General features: G+C 41.1%; 1 protein-coding gene across 3 annotated transcripts in view; it reads right to left on the bottom strand.

Moving 5' to 3' along the window:
* The window catches only part of PRORP (protein only RNase P catalytic subunit), a 52,025-nt gene that overhangs the window by 22,193 nt on the left and 16,811 nt on the right, over positions 1 to 13,021 (bottom strand). For all 3 annotated transcript variants that reach the window (XM_065838870.2, XM_065838868.2, XM_065838869.2), the window contains exon 5: positions 4,284 to 4,391. In XM_065838870.2, coding sequence (XP_065694942.1) covers positions 4,284 to 4,391 — 108 coding nt within the window. The remainder of the gene's footprint in view (positions 1 to 4,283; positions 4,392 to 13,021) is intronic.

Raw genomic sequence — 13,021 nt, 5'->3', positions numbered from 1 at the left:
ATCCAACACACACTTGAAATATATCTTCAGTTACATCTAACACCAGCTGGACACAGCCAAAAAGGGAGCTGGCTGCATACCTCATTTACTATATACCAATCTCACTGTAAATTAAAAATAGCAAAGTACTCTTTAAATTGTGCGTGCTGATTGTGCTCCCTCACCCCTCTCTTGCCCCCACCCCGGCCCTTCACAGTCCGGACGGAGCTGGAGCTCAGCTCTTTGTAGTTACTTCAGTCCCCTCTCACAAGCAAAGCCAGATGCTCCAGAGCCTCAACATCCTGCTTGCACTTGGATTCCCCCTCTCTTCCAAGGAACACTTCTACAAAAAATTGTGATAAACAGGATAAAGTACATTAAAGAATTATGTAACAGTTTGTGTTTAATAAGAGAACCGGACAATTAGTATGTGGAAATTCCCTCTCTTGATCTTTAGAAGGTGAAAGCTGGGGCACTATGGGGAGTTACGGCAGCAAAGGACAGGGAGTATCAAATGTCATTGTGCTGGCTAAGAATTTATGTAATTAGATACATCTGGAGGATTTCCTCAATGTTATGATATAGCCCAAATCAACTTTGCTTACTTAAACTACAAGGATATCTCAGTTTATAAACTACCATGTTTGCAGTACAGTGACTGACTCATCAAGGCAAATATGTATCACGTACAGTCTTAAACAGCAGAAGGATGAAAAAAAAATTAAAAGACTGAATTATTTTAGATTTTATGATGTTTGTTTCTAATGTCTGGATTACATAGCAAAAATAATTTCCACTTAATATCTTTTAATTACAAGTCAACTTTAATGTATAATTTAAAATGCTGCAGTAAGGAAGCAAAAGGGTTGAAGAGAGGCACTGGCTAATGTCCAGTGTTGCAGTTTTGCAGTCACTGTGTGTGCAGTGCCTTCAAATCAGGTAATCTTACCATTCTCTAGCCCTCAAAAATCTTTATTCCCGCCCTTGTGCTACCTCCTCTTTTTGTCAGTAATTGATGAAGCCACGTGATGATTTGTACCAGGAAACAGAGGTGGTATAAAACCAACCTGGGAAAAAAGGGGATTGTAATTACAAACCAACAGGATCATATACTAGAGAAATTGCCATAGAATATTCCTGTAAATCTGCCAAGTCAATAATATTCATCATGATCTGCTAAGTGCATGCTGGCTGTGAGGACAGAAGTTGCCTGGGGCTACTGGAAGTTACATATCTAGTTTTCCAGAATGTCAGAACACTTCGAGGATTAAATGAGTAAAAATCATTCTTTCAACCTCTACTTTTTTTTCTTCTCCTCTCATCCCTCAAGGTACTCATGCCATATCCACACAACCCAGCCTCTTCCCAAGATGCCCAAGGAATTGCCTAAATGGAATTACAACATGTTAGGGTGTTTGAAAAAGAAGGAAATATTTTATCAACGTTTTCTTATTTCAATCATATGAATAAGAGTTTGGTAGAGTTGGTCTTTAGCGGAACTTCAGAGACTTAGAATAATTTAGCTTTTTGACAAGTAAAACACAGATTGGGCAGCTTCTAACACAGGCCCTTGGAAATACTGCTCCTCTGTTATGACCTCTCAAGTCGAACAGAAGAGGTCACTAAGGAGTCACAGCATGTCTCCCTTCAACATGAGCCAGCCCCCTGTCCTAGCCAAACAGTGTCACCTCAGCGGCCTTCACTCTTGGCTTTTTTCCATCCTTCGTGCTCTGCCTCCAGCTTCTCTTGCATTTATTTCTCCTCTCCACCCTCTCAATTCCGCACTATGTTTCCCTACGTACTTTGAAGGGTTTAACAAAGCAGGCTGTGAATGCCCCAGACCTGCCACTCCACTTTTTCCATTCAGCTCCCTCTGGCATGAGGACAGCAGCCTCCAAAAGGGGACGGCTGGTGGCAGTGCCAGTCCTCAAAGGACAACTGAGAGTGTTCAGAGAGTGCAGTTTCACAGATGGGCAACTGCTCGGCAGCAACAGCAGTAACCAGGAAAGCGACACATGCAGAGATTTCTGTGGCCTTCTTCCCTCATCTGGAAGAAAGGTCTGGAGACAGAAGATTGCTCTGCTTTGTGGTTTTTGTTTGTTTGTTTTGTTTTTTGTTTTTTCCTTTCTGCTTTTATCAGTCTTGAAAAAAGAGAAAAACAAGAATACATGCTTCTTGTCAGAATTATCCAAAATAAGAACAAAGATACAGTCCCTTCCTGTCATGTTACAGCACAGGAGTTCAGAGTGACGAAGAAATAAACCAGAATTTGCTAGCATCCAGCACAAGTTCACATTTAAACAATGTTTCCGGTTGGAAAAAAATGTAAACTGAATAGTTAATACTGTAATCTTGTATAAAGATATCTATAATAAAAAATAATTTTTAAAGTATCTCAGTGAATAGAGAGGCTCAGTACAGGAAAAAGTCTTTAATAGTTCATATGTCTGAAAGAGTATTTCTTTTGGGCAGTGAAGGAGCTATTTTGTTGCTTAGAGTGCAAATACACACTTCTTATGCCAAAAAAAGGGACTACCCAGCCAGTGAATATCTACAAGTATAAGGCAGGAGTAACAAGCATGTCCATCCTACCTCATGTAATGACTCCACACGCTCAAGAACAAGATCCAGATAACAGGAGCAGCAAAAGGCTGGCTAGCGGAAGCTCCAATTATTAACATTTTTTGTGCATGACAAAATGCAATAATAATTAACAACAACATAGCTCAGAGAACAAGTAAATTTTAGCTAAGAGAATCTTCTTCTGGAGGTAAGATTGGGTGAGCCCAAGTTATTGCTCTGTTGTGCAGGAAGGGAAGGCAGACCTTCCTAAAAATCCTTCTAGTCTGTAAATACCTGGGATTCAAGAGAGATCTGACCTATGCATATATGGAACAACCTAAATGGAAAGCTCTTCTGAAGCCCTTCTGAAGCTCCCTGGCATCATGGACCCCGAAATCCTCTGAATACAGCAGAAGCTAAGGAGGAACTCAAAGGCAACCTATGCTGCTCAGCATGCTAATACCTCCTAGTAACATCTCTGATCAGAAACCAGCAGTATTTATCCATCAGACTGGCTCTCTGCTCTGTTGCCTCCAGCTTGCACAGACCATTTGGGATCCCAATCAAGGCTGCCGCACTGGGACAGACATGCGGTGAGGAAGGACATTAGTTTCTCTTCCCCCTCTTTGGCAGCATAAATCTGTCTTTCTAGATCTTAAAACGTTGTGCCACTACATGCTGCCTGAGATTCTTCTCAGACGATCAACACTTCCTCCCTGATCCCATCCAGACAACTTGTAATCTTCCTTTTCTGTTTTCACAGTGAGGAAAGTACTCTCTTCATGAGCCCATATCTCATGAAACTTCACTGCCACTCTCAAACATCTTTCAGCAAGTTTATCTAATCTCCCTGGGTCAGACGCTTTTATCTACATATATGAAAGCATATCCTGCTTCTTAAGAATAGTTTTAAAGCAGTTCTTAGAACAAAAACATATTTCTTGTAATTACTAGAAGTAAATTACTTCCTTTATTATCAAGCTCATTTACAACTTAGTTTTAATTTCAAGACTGTGAAAATGTAAATTCTGGCTTTGGAATATATGTGAATAGCTACTTTGTTATTCCTAATTTAAAGTAAATGATTGACTGACAAAAAAAGCACCTTAAGCTATTTCTTAGTAAAATGCTAAAAGGGAGTACCAAGAATTCTCTAAACCAGGTATTGGTAAAAAAGCAGGATTATTCTTCTACAAATCACGAAGTGGAAAGAACTGTAGCCAGTCTGAGCTGCCCTTGTAAGAACAAGAATCAAATGCTTAAGGCAATAGGAAGTGAAATAAAATGAAATAAAGTTTAAACTTGTACAGGATGTGGTCTGAACTAAGTTAGGGGTTGTTTGAAGAAGAACTCCTACCAGCATAACTATATTAGACTGAATTTTCTATATGGCAGATTTACTCTGCTCCCCCAAATCCCTATTACTATGAAAACATACATGCTCACACAGTTTATGTCCTACTAATGACGTTATTGACACCTTAGCTGTAACTATGAGCATTGCATACATGAGGACAATCAGGTACGATTTTTTTATGGCTAATACAGCCAAATGTGTAAGAAGAACCATCTTCCCACTGATCATTTTTAATTTGCAAAGTCTAGATAACTCTTTGAACCTCATTGTAGCGTGCTACCAAAATGTTGGGTCAGTTTCTCAGGAGGATAAGTAATAATGAGGCACTCATTGGTTTACAATCAGCGTACACAAAACCCTTAATGAATATTTAACCAGCACTTACATTTTCACACTGCATCTTTCTGGGTTTTATGTGGGAAACATTGAGTCCATCGATAACAATATCAAAGGGAAGTCGATTTTCCACAAATGTTTGAAAGGCTTCAAATTCCTGAAATAAATAAACAAACACAGGGGAATAATACGTTGAGTTTAACAGAAAGAAGTTTCATTTACTTTTTATTAAAAAAAGAAACAAAGTCTAAATCTCTCACTTTTCCTTCATAGGCTACACTTCACGTCTTTACTTGCATATTCACTGAGACACCAAAAAAAAAGAAAAAAGAAAAGAGAGAGAGAAGAAAGAAGGGAGAGAAGAGGGAGAGGAGAGAGAAGAGAGAAGAGGGAGAGGAGAGAGAAGAGAGAAGAGGGAGAGGAGAGAGAAGAGAGAAGAGGGAGGGGAGAGGGGAGAGGGGAGAGGGGAGAGGGGAGAGGGGAGAGGGGAGAGGGGAGAGGGGAGAGGGGAGAGGGGAGAGGGGAGAGGGGAGAGGGGAGAGGGGAGAGGGGAGAGGGGAGAGGGGAGAGGGGAGAGGGGAGAGGGGAGAGGGGAGAGGGGAGAGGGGAGAGAGGAGAGAGGAGAGAGGAGAGGATAGAGAAGAGAGAAGAGAGAAGAGGGAAGAGGGAGAGGAGAGGGAAGAGGGATCTTTGAAAGCCATAGTGTTACAGCGGATACTTCCAATATAATTTTAAATTACAAATGAAAAGCAAAACTTTACAGTCATCCAGATTTTCGAAACCATAATCTGAACTGTACACGTTTATAAGATATATGCTATAGTCAGTTATGCAACAGCTGCAAAACAAAACAACTTTAAAAACCAATAGACTGTGACACTATCACTAATTCTTAATATTTCCAAGTGTAAAATAAGCATCATACTTAGTTTCTCTGTAAGAATTCTGAAATCTCTGAATGCTAGTCAATATTTAAATAAATCTTTGTTTAGCAACAAGGGACTTGATTTGTGAGAAATACACAGGTGTTATGGTAGTAAAATAATTAACTTTTTTACTAGATCAGAAACATAATGCACAAACCAACAGCATCCATCCAGTTTTTCCAATGGAAGGAAAGCCACAATTGCTTTAGGCTTCAAATTGCATAGGAGAACAGAACACAAAGCTTTAATAAAAACCTTCAGAAATTTCTCCCTTCATTTTTGAGGAAAGATTTAGTGTTCTAAGTAGACACTTGCATAAGATTTCTACTTGCTGCTTCTGACTCTTTTTAATGGGCACAGGAACCCTAAGGCATCCTGGTCAGCAGTGACCTGGTTTCATAAATGACCTTTCTAGTGAAAAATAAGACTTACTTATCAGTAGCAAAGGTTTCACAATCCAAAGCTATAAATGAACCTTCATAGGAACTCAAAACAATTTCAAATTTCATGCCTTCTGTTAAAAATTCAAGAAGCACTTTTTTAATCTCCCATGTAGCAATATGGCAACATATAAATCTAAATAAAAACCATCCCCTCAGTACTCAAACAAAAACCTATACAGCATATACAATACTTCCTTGGAGAAAGGAATGAAAGAAAAAATGTATTTGTCCTGCTGTCAGGCAGTAAGAAAGGATCACCAACTTCAAAGCTAGTCAGAGTGCTTATGACAAATGAAGGGGTTACTTGTATTAAGAGTAGAAACCAACCAAGTGAGAAAAAGATGCCTCACTCAGATGTCAAAATTTCAGGCATAATTTCCAAGTGAACAGAGATGCACTGGCCAAACACACACTGACAAGAACACAGACAACATGGGGCTCAGCCCAGCACCACCAGAATCACTTGCCTTCTATGTTATCTTTCATTTCTCCATGGCTTAAATAAATGTTGTTATTGAGAAAGTACAAAGAGCTGGGCAAGAAAATTATCATCTCAAACAAAAAGAAACTGTAGGCATTTGTGCAGTTTTCTTGTGCCTCCCAGCCCCAATCTCAATGTATTTTATATAGATGAATAAATATTCACATCGCTGACAGGGACACCAAGACACAGCAAGGTAGTCACTAGCAAAGGCAATGGCGGGGAGAGGGAAGATAAACAAATACAAAACCTAACAACGAGGATTTCTGACTTCTGGGCTTATGCCATCCAGTGGACTTCCCCATGGTGCAAAATCAGATGAGTCATCACTGTAATACTGGATGGCTGTCTGAAACGTGGGAAAGATAAAAAGAAGGAAAACACACAGAGATCAAATGAAGGTGAAATAGGAGAGTTCTGAGACAAAGATGAGTGGAAATGGAAAACACAAAAGAAAGCGGAAGCAGATGAAAACATATGGTAAACAATCCAATAGAGCTTTATTTTCCTAATGTCAACAATTGCCAACATTATTTGAAGTAACACTGTTACAGCCAAGTAACCATTTTTATAAAGTAAAATGTACATGCATTCTTGTCTTCAAGGGGTCAGTTCAATAAAAACCAAACACTGTGGAGCAATAGTTCTAGGGCAGTTCCTGAAGGGATGGATTTTCACAGAGTGGAGTGCTTTGACAAGGGAACAGCACAGCACGAGGTGCAGGAGCAGCAGAAGAGTTTGGTGGGTCAGTGCTCCCCCCTGCCCGCTCTTTGCTTGGCTCCTTCTCCTCTCCCAGCAGGGCAGGTGGAGCAGGAGCTGCCTGGAAGGTCCTGCTGAGAGGCACTAGGACAGGCTCAGTGCCTCTCAGGAGCCAGCTCCTGGCTTTCTGGGGTTGACTTTTGGAGCTGGGGAGAAGCTGCAGCCTTTTCAGTGTCATCCCCTTGGCCACCCAACCCTTCCCAGCCTCCTCCTCCTGGCCATGTCTCCTACTCCATTCTCAGCAGATGCCCAACAGCATGTCCCTGCCAGACTTCCCGATCTGCTCAGTTGTTTTGCCTCACTTCCAGTAGACTGTGCGATACAACAGGGAGAGATGGTTTGCTGCCACAGGAGACTTATCCACACAGGGAGATGAGGAGTTAATAGCAGAATAAGTGCAGAAGACAAATGACCAAGTTTAATTTATGTCACTAAATACAGAAGACTCTAGCAAAAAGCCTTAGACAGACTGAAAATCCCCAAGGATCTGTTCATCTTCTTCTCACCATCCATATTCCCCCAGCAACACATGAGTGCTCCTTTCCTTTTCCAGGAAAAAAAAAAACAACAAAACACCAAACCAAACAAAAACAGCAAACAAACAAAAAACCAACCAACCAACCAACCAACATAAAGAACCACAGAGAAGATTCAGGTCTGCTCCTCTGAGAGACAGTTTTTGAGTCGCCATACTTCCCATCCTCTCTGGACACAGGGAAGGAAAAGGGCGACACCTGGGAATAAGTAGCAGGCTAGATCATCCAGATGCAGTACAAAAGGTTATTCATATATACACAGACTTATGCTATAAGAGAGAAAGTACACAATTCAAAGCATGCTGGTTTTTCAAAGATCAGGATTTGTCTGGATTTTATGCAGATCCAACTTACAGCCAAAAGAATAAAGAGATGATTCACCCACAATTCTCTAAAGATATTTTCCTCACTAGTCAACTGTAAGAAGAAATTTCTTTGTAAGCAGTAAATGAAGCAGAGCACAGCTGCTGCTAGGGTACAACTGATCGAGAGAAGCCAGACACAATAACCATCAGTGCAGCACAATGATGCAAAGGTGGGTTTAGGCAAAAAGAAGCGAGCTCTTCACTCAGGCTTTCACTTCCAAACAGAGAATATAATACATGATCTATATAGACGCCTGCAAATGCCACAGGAATGTTTACATGGAAACTTTCTGCAGACCAGGACAACGGGCATTTCTGATTAAACCCTTCAATGTGTCAACAAGCAGTGAAACATCTCTCTCTAAGAGCCCCAAAACAAATACAGCAAAACTTACACTGATTTCTGACTTGTTCTGACTGGGTTAATCTCACAAAGTTTCTAAGGAGAAGTCCATTCTCCCAGCCTCAGAAACACTCCTCTGACTCACTTCAATAGAGCTGGCAACTGAAGAGACAAAACTTTAAAAACACATTCAGCATTGTTTATTTAATGCTTGGGAGCCACAGAAAAGTGTTGCAATACAGCAAGGTTGTTCCTCCCCGCAAGCCTTCCCTGACAGCAGGGACACGTGTGAAACAGCAGCTGCTCGTGGGGGGCTCCAGTCATAACTTGTTTCACATCACGTACAAAAGGAAAGGGAACTTTAAAAAACCCACCTGATCCCAGTCATTTCCTAGCTGGGGAAATAGGGGAATGCCAACTACACAACCGTTAGAAATGATTCACCACACCTTCTATGAATAAATTTATCTTTGCAAATGGACACCACACTGACTAAATTGATTTGGAACTAAGAGCCAGCCATAGCAAACCCATGATGGAATCCATCTTGACATGAAGACTTAAAGACATTTAAAATAATTTTTTGTTTAACCACTATTGTGTGGGTGGCTCAAGTCCATTCATATCTTGGCAAAAGCACAAAACAGTCTCACATATTTTTGGTATTCCACAGCAGGTGGATGACTCATGTGCTGTTTCACCATCATTTTATACTGGTATGTACCGGTGCTGCCACAGAATGAGGTGTTTCTACCTTCTCCATTCCCTCAGCCTTTCATTCCTAGCCTTGCCCCCTTGCTGGCACAAGGAGAAAGACTGAAGTGGATGAACTGAGCCACTGTCACAGCCTCTAGCTTGCATCAGTCTCCTGCTCAGGTCAGAGCACAGAGGCTTTTCCTGGCACGAAAATTCAGCCAGGACATGGAACAGGAATGAGATCGGCAGCAAGTGACACTACTGGGATCACCGTTTCCTATCGGTAGCACCGACTGTGCCAGCTTACTGGATTGTGAAACTACCACATTTTATGAGATTTCTCTCTCAGCCTGGAGTATTGCAGCAAAATAAGCGACAGAGGTTGGTTTTAACAAAACAGAAGTATAGGAACTATTTTTTGAAAAATAAATCTAAAAGATTGGTTTTGTTATTTTAAACTATTCATTTAAATATAATTTTTAAAAGTGTGACCTCGGACTTCAAAATTCTGGCTTACACAGCCAATAAAATTTGAAATAGCCGTAGTAATAAATCTGAAAAATGGGGGCTTTCTGGAAGAGTATTAATGTTATTTCAACTTCTGTACATAAATTTATAAACAGAAAGGTATGTTTTTCTTCCAATTTCAGTGCACAAGACAGACTACAAGCCTCAAAAGCGCAACAAAAATCAGGGGAAAAATTCATTATTAGTACTTACAGATTTACTATGTTAAACATAACATAGAAATGACCATTGCAATACAAAGAAACCATAGCTAAACAAGTATGTCCTTTGATAAGAGCAAAAAGAGTAATTCAAATGAGCATTCTGAAATAATTTTCATGTATATAACAGATCTAAGGGTATGACAAGTTTCAGATCACAGAAAGGTCAGATCACTTTGGCATTTTTCTCCTCAAATCTAAACAGGAAGTATGTTGGCAACTAGAAATAAAAATAATGGTATTGCTTAAATTCTTCAACAATCTAAAATGTCTATTGATCTACATGCCAAAAAAGAAAAAGAAAGTAATATAACATACGAAGGAGATACATGAGTGAATCCATAGTGAACTTTTAAATACAAGAAAGGCTGTTATGTTCATGCCAGCACATGGAATTCAGAAAAACAAAACAAAGAAAACACAACACCCTACCAAAAGCTATTTAAAATCACTGCCGAAAAGGCTGCTTGTCACTTCTAAACATAAAGTTTATGCTCACTCACCAGGAATGGTGGTGAGACAATAAAGTCAAAAAGTGCAAAACTACGCCATTCAACACATATTGTTTCCAGAAGCATTCACAAGAGTTTAGGCTTTGTACAATAGAAAAAGCAGTCCTTCCCTCTCCATATTAAATTACAATATACTCAAGTGCAAGGAAAGAGCAAATTCTAATTAACAAAATATTACACCACACTTAAGTATTATGTAACTCGACCCTAAATATCAAACAGGGTGTTTTTCAACACCAGAACAACAGCTTTTAGAGAAGTGAAAACATTCACTTTTTAACAGTTTCATAAAATACAGCGTGATGGGGGTTGCTTTGTTTTCAGCAATGTTTCTTGGTATCAGAAGAAAAACACAGGAATGAGCATTAGAGTGTGAGAAATAAAATTCAGCTGTCAAACTGAAATCCTGCCAATTTTTTTAAGGCGCCTTGTTGGAGCACTCTTAAATCTGTTTGTTGCTGTGCCTGAAGGGTTTGAATGTTTCCCCTGCCAGTTTCAGAGCTCGGAAATCCCCTTCAAACCCTTAAGCAGGAAGGCTTTCTCAGTATTGTGCATGGTATCACTATGTACTCTACGCACAATTTGTTTACCCTGTTACATGCTTCTGAAGTTAACAAATAATCTGGGAGTCACAAACTCCTGTAGCTGCAGCCTCTAGAGATACCATCATAAACAGGAAGGTACTCACAGGTACATTGACAACCTGGCTGAGATGTGCTTCACGTTGCCTGTTCACAGTCCCCATCACAGCAGGCAGTGCTGCCGCAGGACTTGCTCCTGCCTGCCCACATCAGAGAGCAGAGGGTCAGTCAAGCCCAGTGCAAAACCTGGACCTTGACCACCCAGGCAGCGCAATTCTGAAATGTCCTTCCTGAGCACAATGAACGTGGAGGAAAGAACGAGCAGTTTGTGCTGCTGTCCTCAACAGAAAAATGCCCTCATCTTTGCAAGACTACCATATCCTAAGTGCAAGAGTATAGAAATGGACCATACCAAGCCTTCTTTTAAAACAAGCAAACAAGCCGTGCAAAGGCATAAATATTTTGAATTCATGGTGCTTCCAAAATTAAAAACACTACTTTGGAACCTTCTCATCTCAAGGAAAACCACCTAACAGAATGCCAAACCAGGAAAAGTTTTAGGTGAATGCTTAAATACAATGTAACAGGCGTTACAGAAAGACAGGGGAATGACATCATGCACTGCATAGAAAAGACAGCATCCCGAGTGAGGCAGACTAGCACTTAATTACAGAGAGTCCAGAATATCCATGTAAAAAGATGCTACATGAACATCAGACAGCCAGATATACTCCCATGCTGCTTTCTCTGCTACGCTGGTACAAATGTTTGAAGCAAATCTAAACACCCACAAGAAAACAAAACACTATTTTGTCACCAACGTTTGTCCCCTGCTTACCACAGGTCAACGCTCACTTCTTTCCTGGCACACTTGCAAGAGCCAAAGGGGCAGGAATGAACCGCTTGCAGCGTGGTAAGGCGTTATGCTAGTTTAAAAATCTCACCACCACCAAACACTTGTGCTAACTAATATTTGCAGTCTCAAGAGAAACAGCAACTGTTCTGGGTGACCGAATAGTACCACATGTTCTACCTCTATTTAATACTTCCAGTAACAATTCAGAGAACAAGCCTGTCAGTTTGACTTTGGTGCCAGGGAACACTGTGGAGCAGATCATCTTGTGAGCCATGACGTATGGGGCAACCACGCGATCGGGTCCAGTCAGTATGGGTTTATGAAAGGCAGGTCCTGCTTGACTAACCTGATCTGCTTCTATGACAAGGTAACCTGCTTAGTGGATGAAGGCTGTGGATGTTGTCTACTTGCACTTTAGTAAAGCCTTTGACACTGTTTCCCACAGCATTCTCCTGGAGAAACTGGCTGCTCATGGCTTGAACAGGCATATGCTTCACTGAGTAAAGAACTGGCTGGAGGGCTGGGCCCAAGAGCTGTGGTGAACAGGGTTAAATCCAGTTGGCAGACAGTCACGAGTGGTGTTCCCCAGGGCTCAGTATTGGGGTCAGTTCTATTTAATCTCTTTATCAACCATCTGGATGAAGGTATCAAATACACCATCAGTAAGTTTGCAGACAACACCAAGTTGGGTGGGAATGTTGACCTGCTGGAGGGTAGGAAAGCTCTACAGAGGCATCTAGACAGGCTGGATCAATGGGCTGAGGCCAGTTCTATGAGGTTCAAGAAGGCCAAGTGCCAGGTCCTGCACTTGGGTCAGAACAACCCCAGGCAGTCCTACAGGCTCGGGGAAGAGTAGCTGGAAAGTGCCTGGGAGAGAGGGATCTGAGGGTGTTGATTGACAGCTGGCTGAATATGAACCAGCAGTGTGCCCAGGTGGCCAAAAAGGCCAACAGCATCCTGGCTTGTATCAGGAATAGTGTGGCCAGCAGGACTAGAGAAGTGATCATCCCACTGTACTCGGCACTGGTGAGGCTCCATCTTGAATACTGTGTTCAGTTTTGGGCCCCTCATCATAAGAAGGACATTGAAATATTAGAGAGAGGGCAGAGGAGGGCAACAAAGCTGGTGAGGGGTCTGGAGCTCGAGTCTGATGAGGAACAGCTGAGGGAACTGGGGCTGTTTTAGCCTGGAGAAAAGGAGGCTGAGGGGAGACCTTACTTCTGTCTACAACTACCTGAAAAGACATTGTAGCATGGAGGGTGTTTCTAGATTTTATGATTCTAATTATAAACCTACGCACCCAGCATCTGTACACTGTAACATAGTTGAACCAATCACTTAAAATTGTGCAAACCCTCCAGAATGATATCATCTGATAGAGTTTAATGTGCCCACCTTTTGCAAGCTAGTATCTCTAAAAATTATTTCCTTATGTCAATGAAAATGGAGGTAAAATAGAACCAGATGGCATTAATTAATTTCCAAAAAACGTGACACAAGACTTCATAACAAGCTACTAGAACACTGAAGTAGTTATAGCATTTAAAAAAGGCAGAAGAAA

Source organism: Patagioenas fasciata, chromosome 5, assembly GCF_037038585.1.
Source record: "Patagioenas fasciata isolate bPatFas1 chromosome 5, bPatFas1.hap1, whole genome shotgun sequence".
NCBI lineage: Eukaryota > Metazoa > Chordata > Aves > Columbiformes > Columbidae > Patagioenas > Patagioenas fasciata.
The sequence above is the reverse complement of the archived record's forward strand: the minus strand, read 5'-3'. Positions and strand labels throughout refer to the sequence as shown.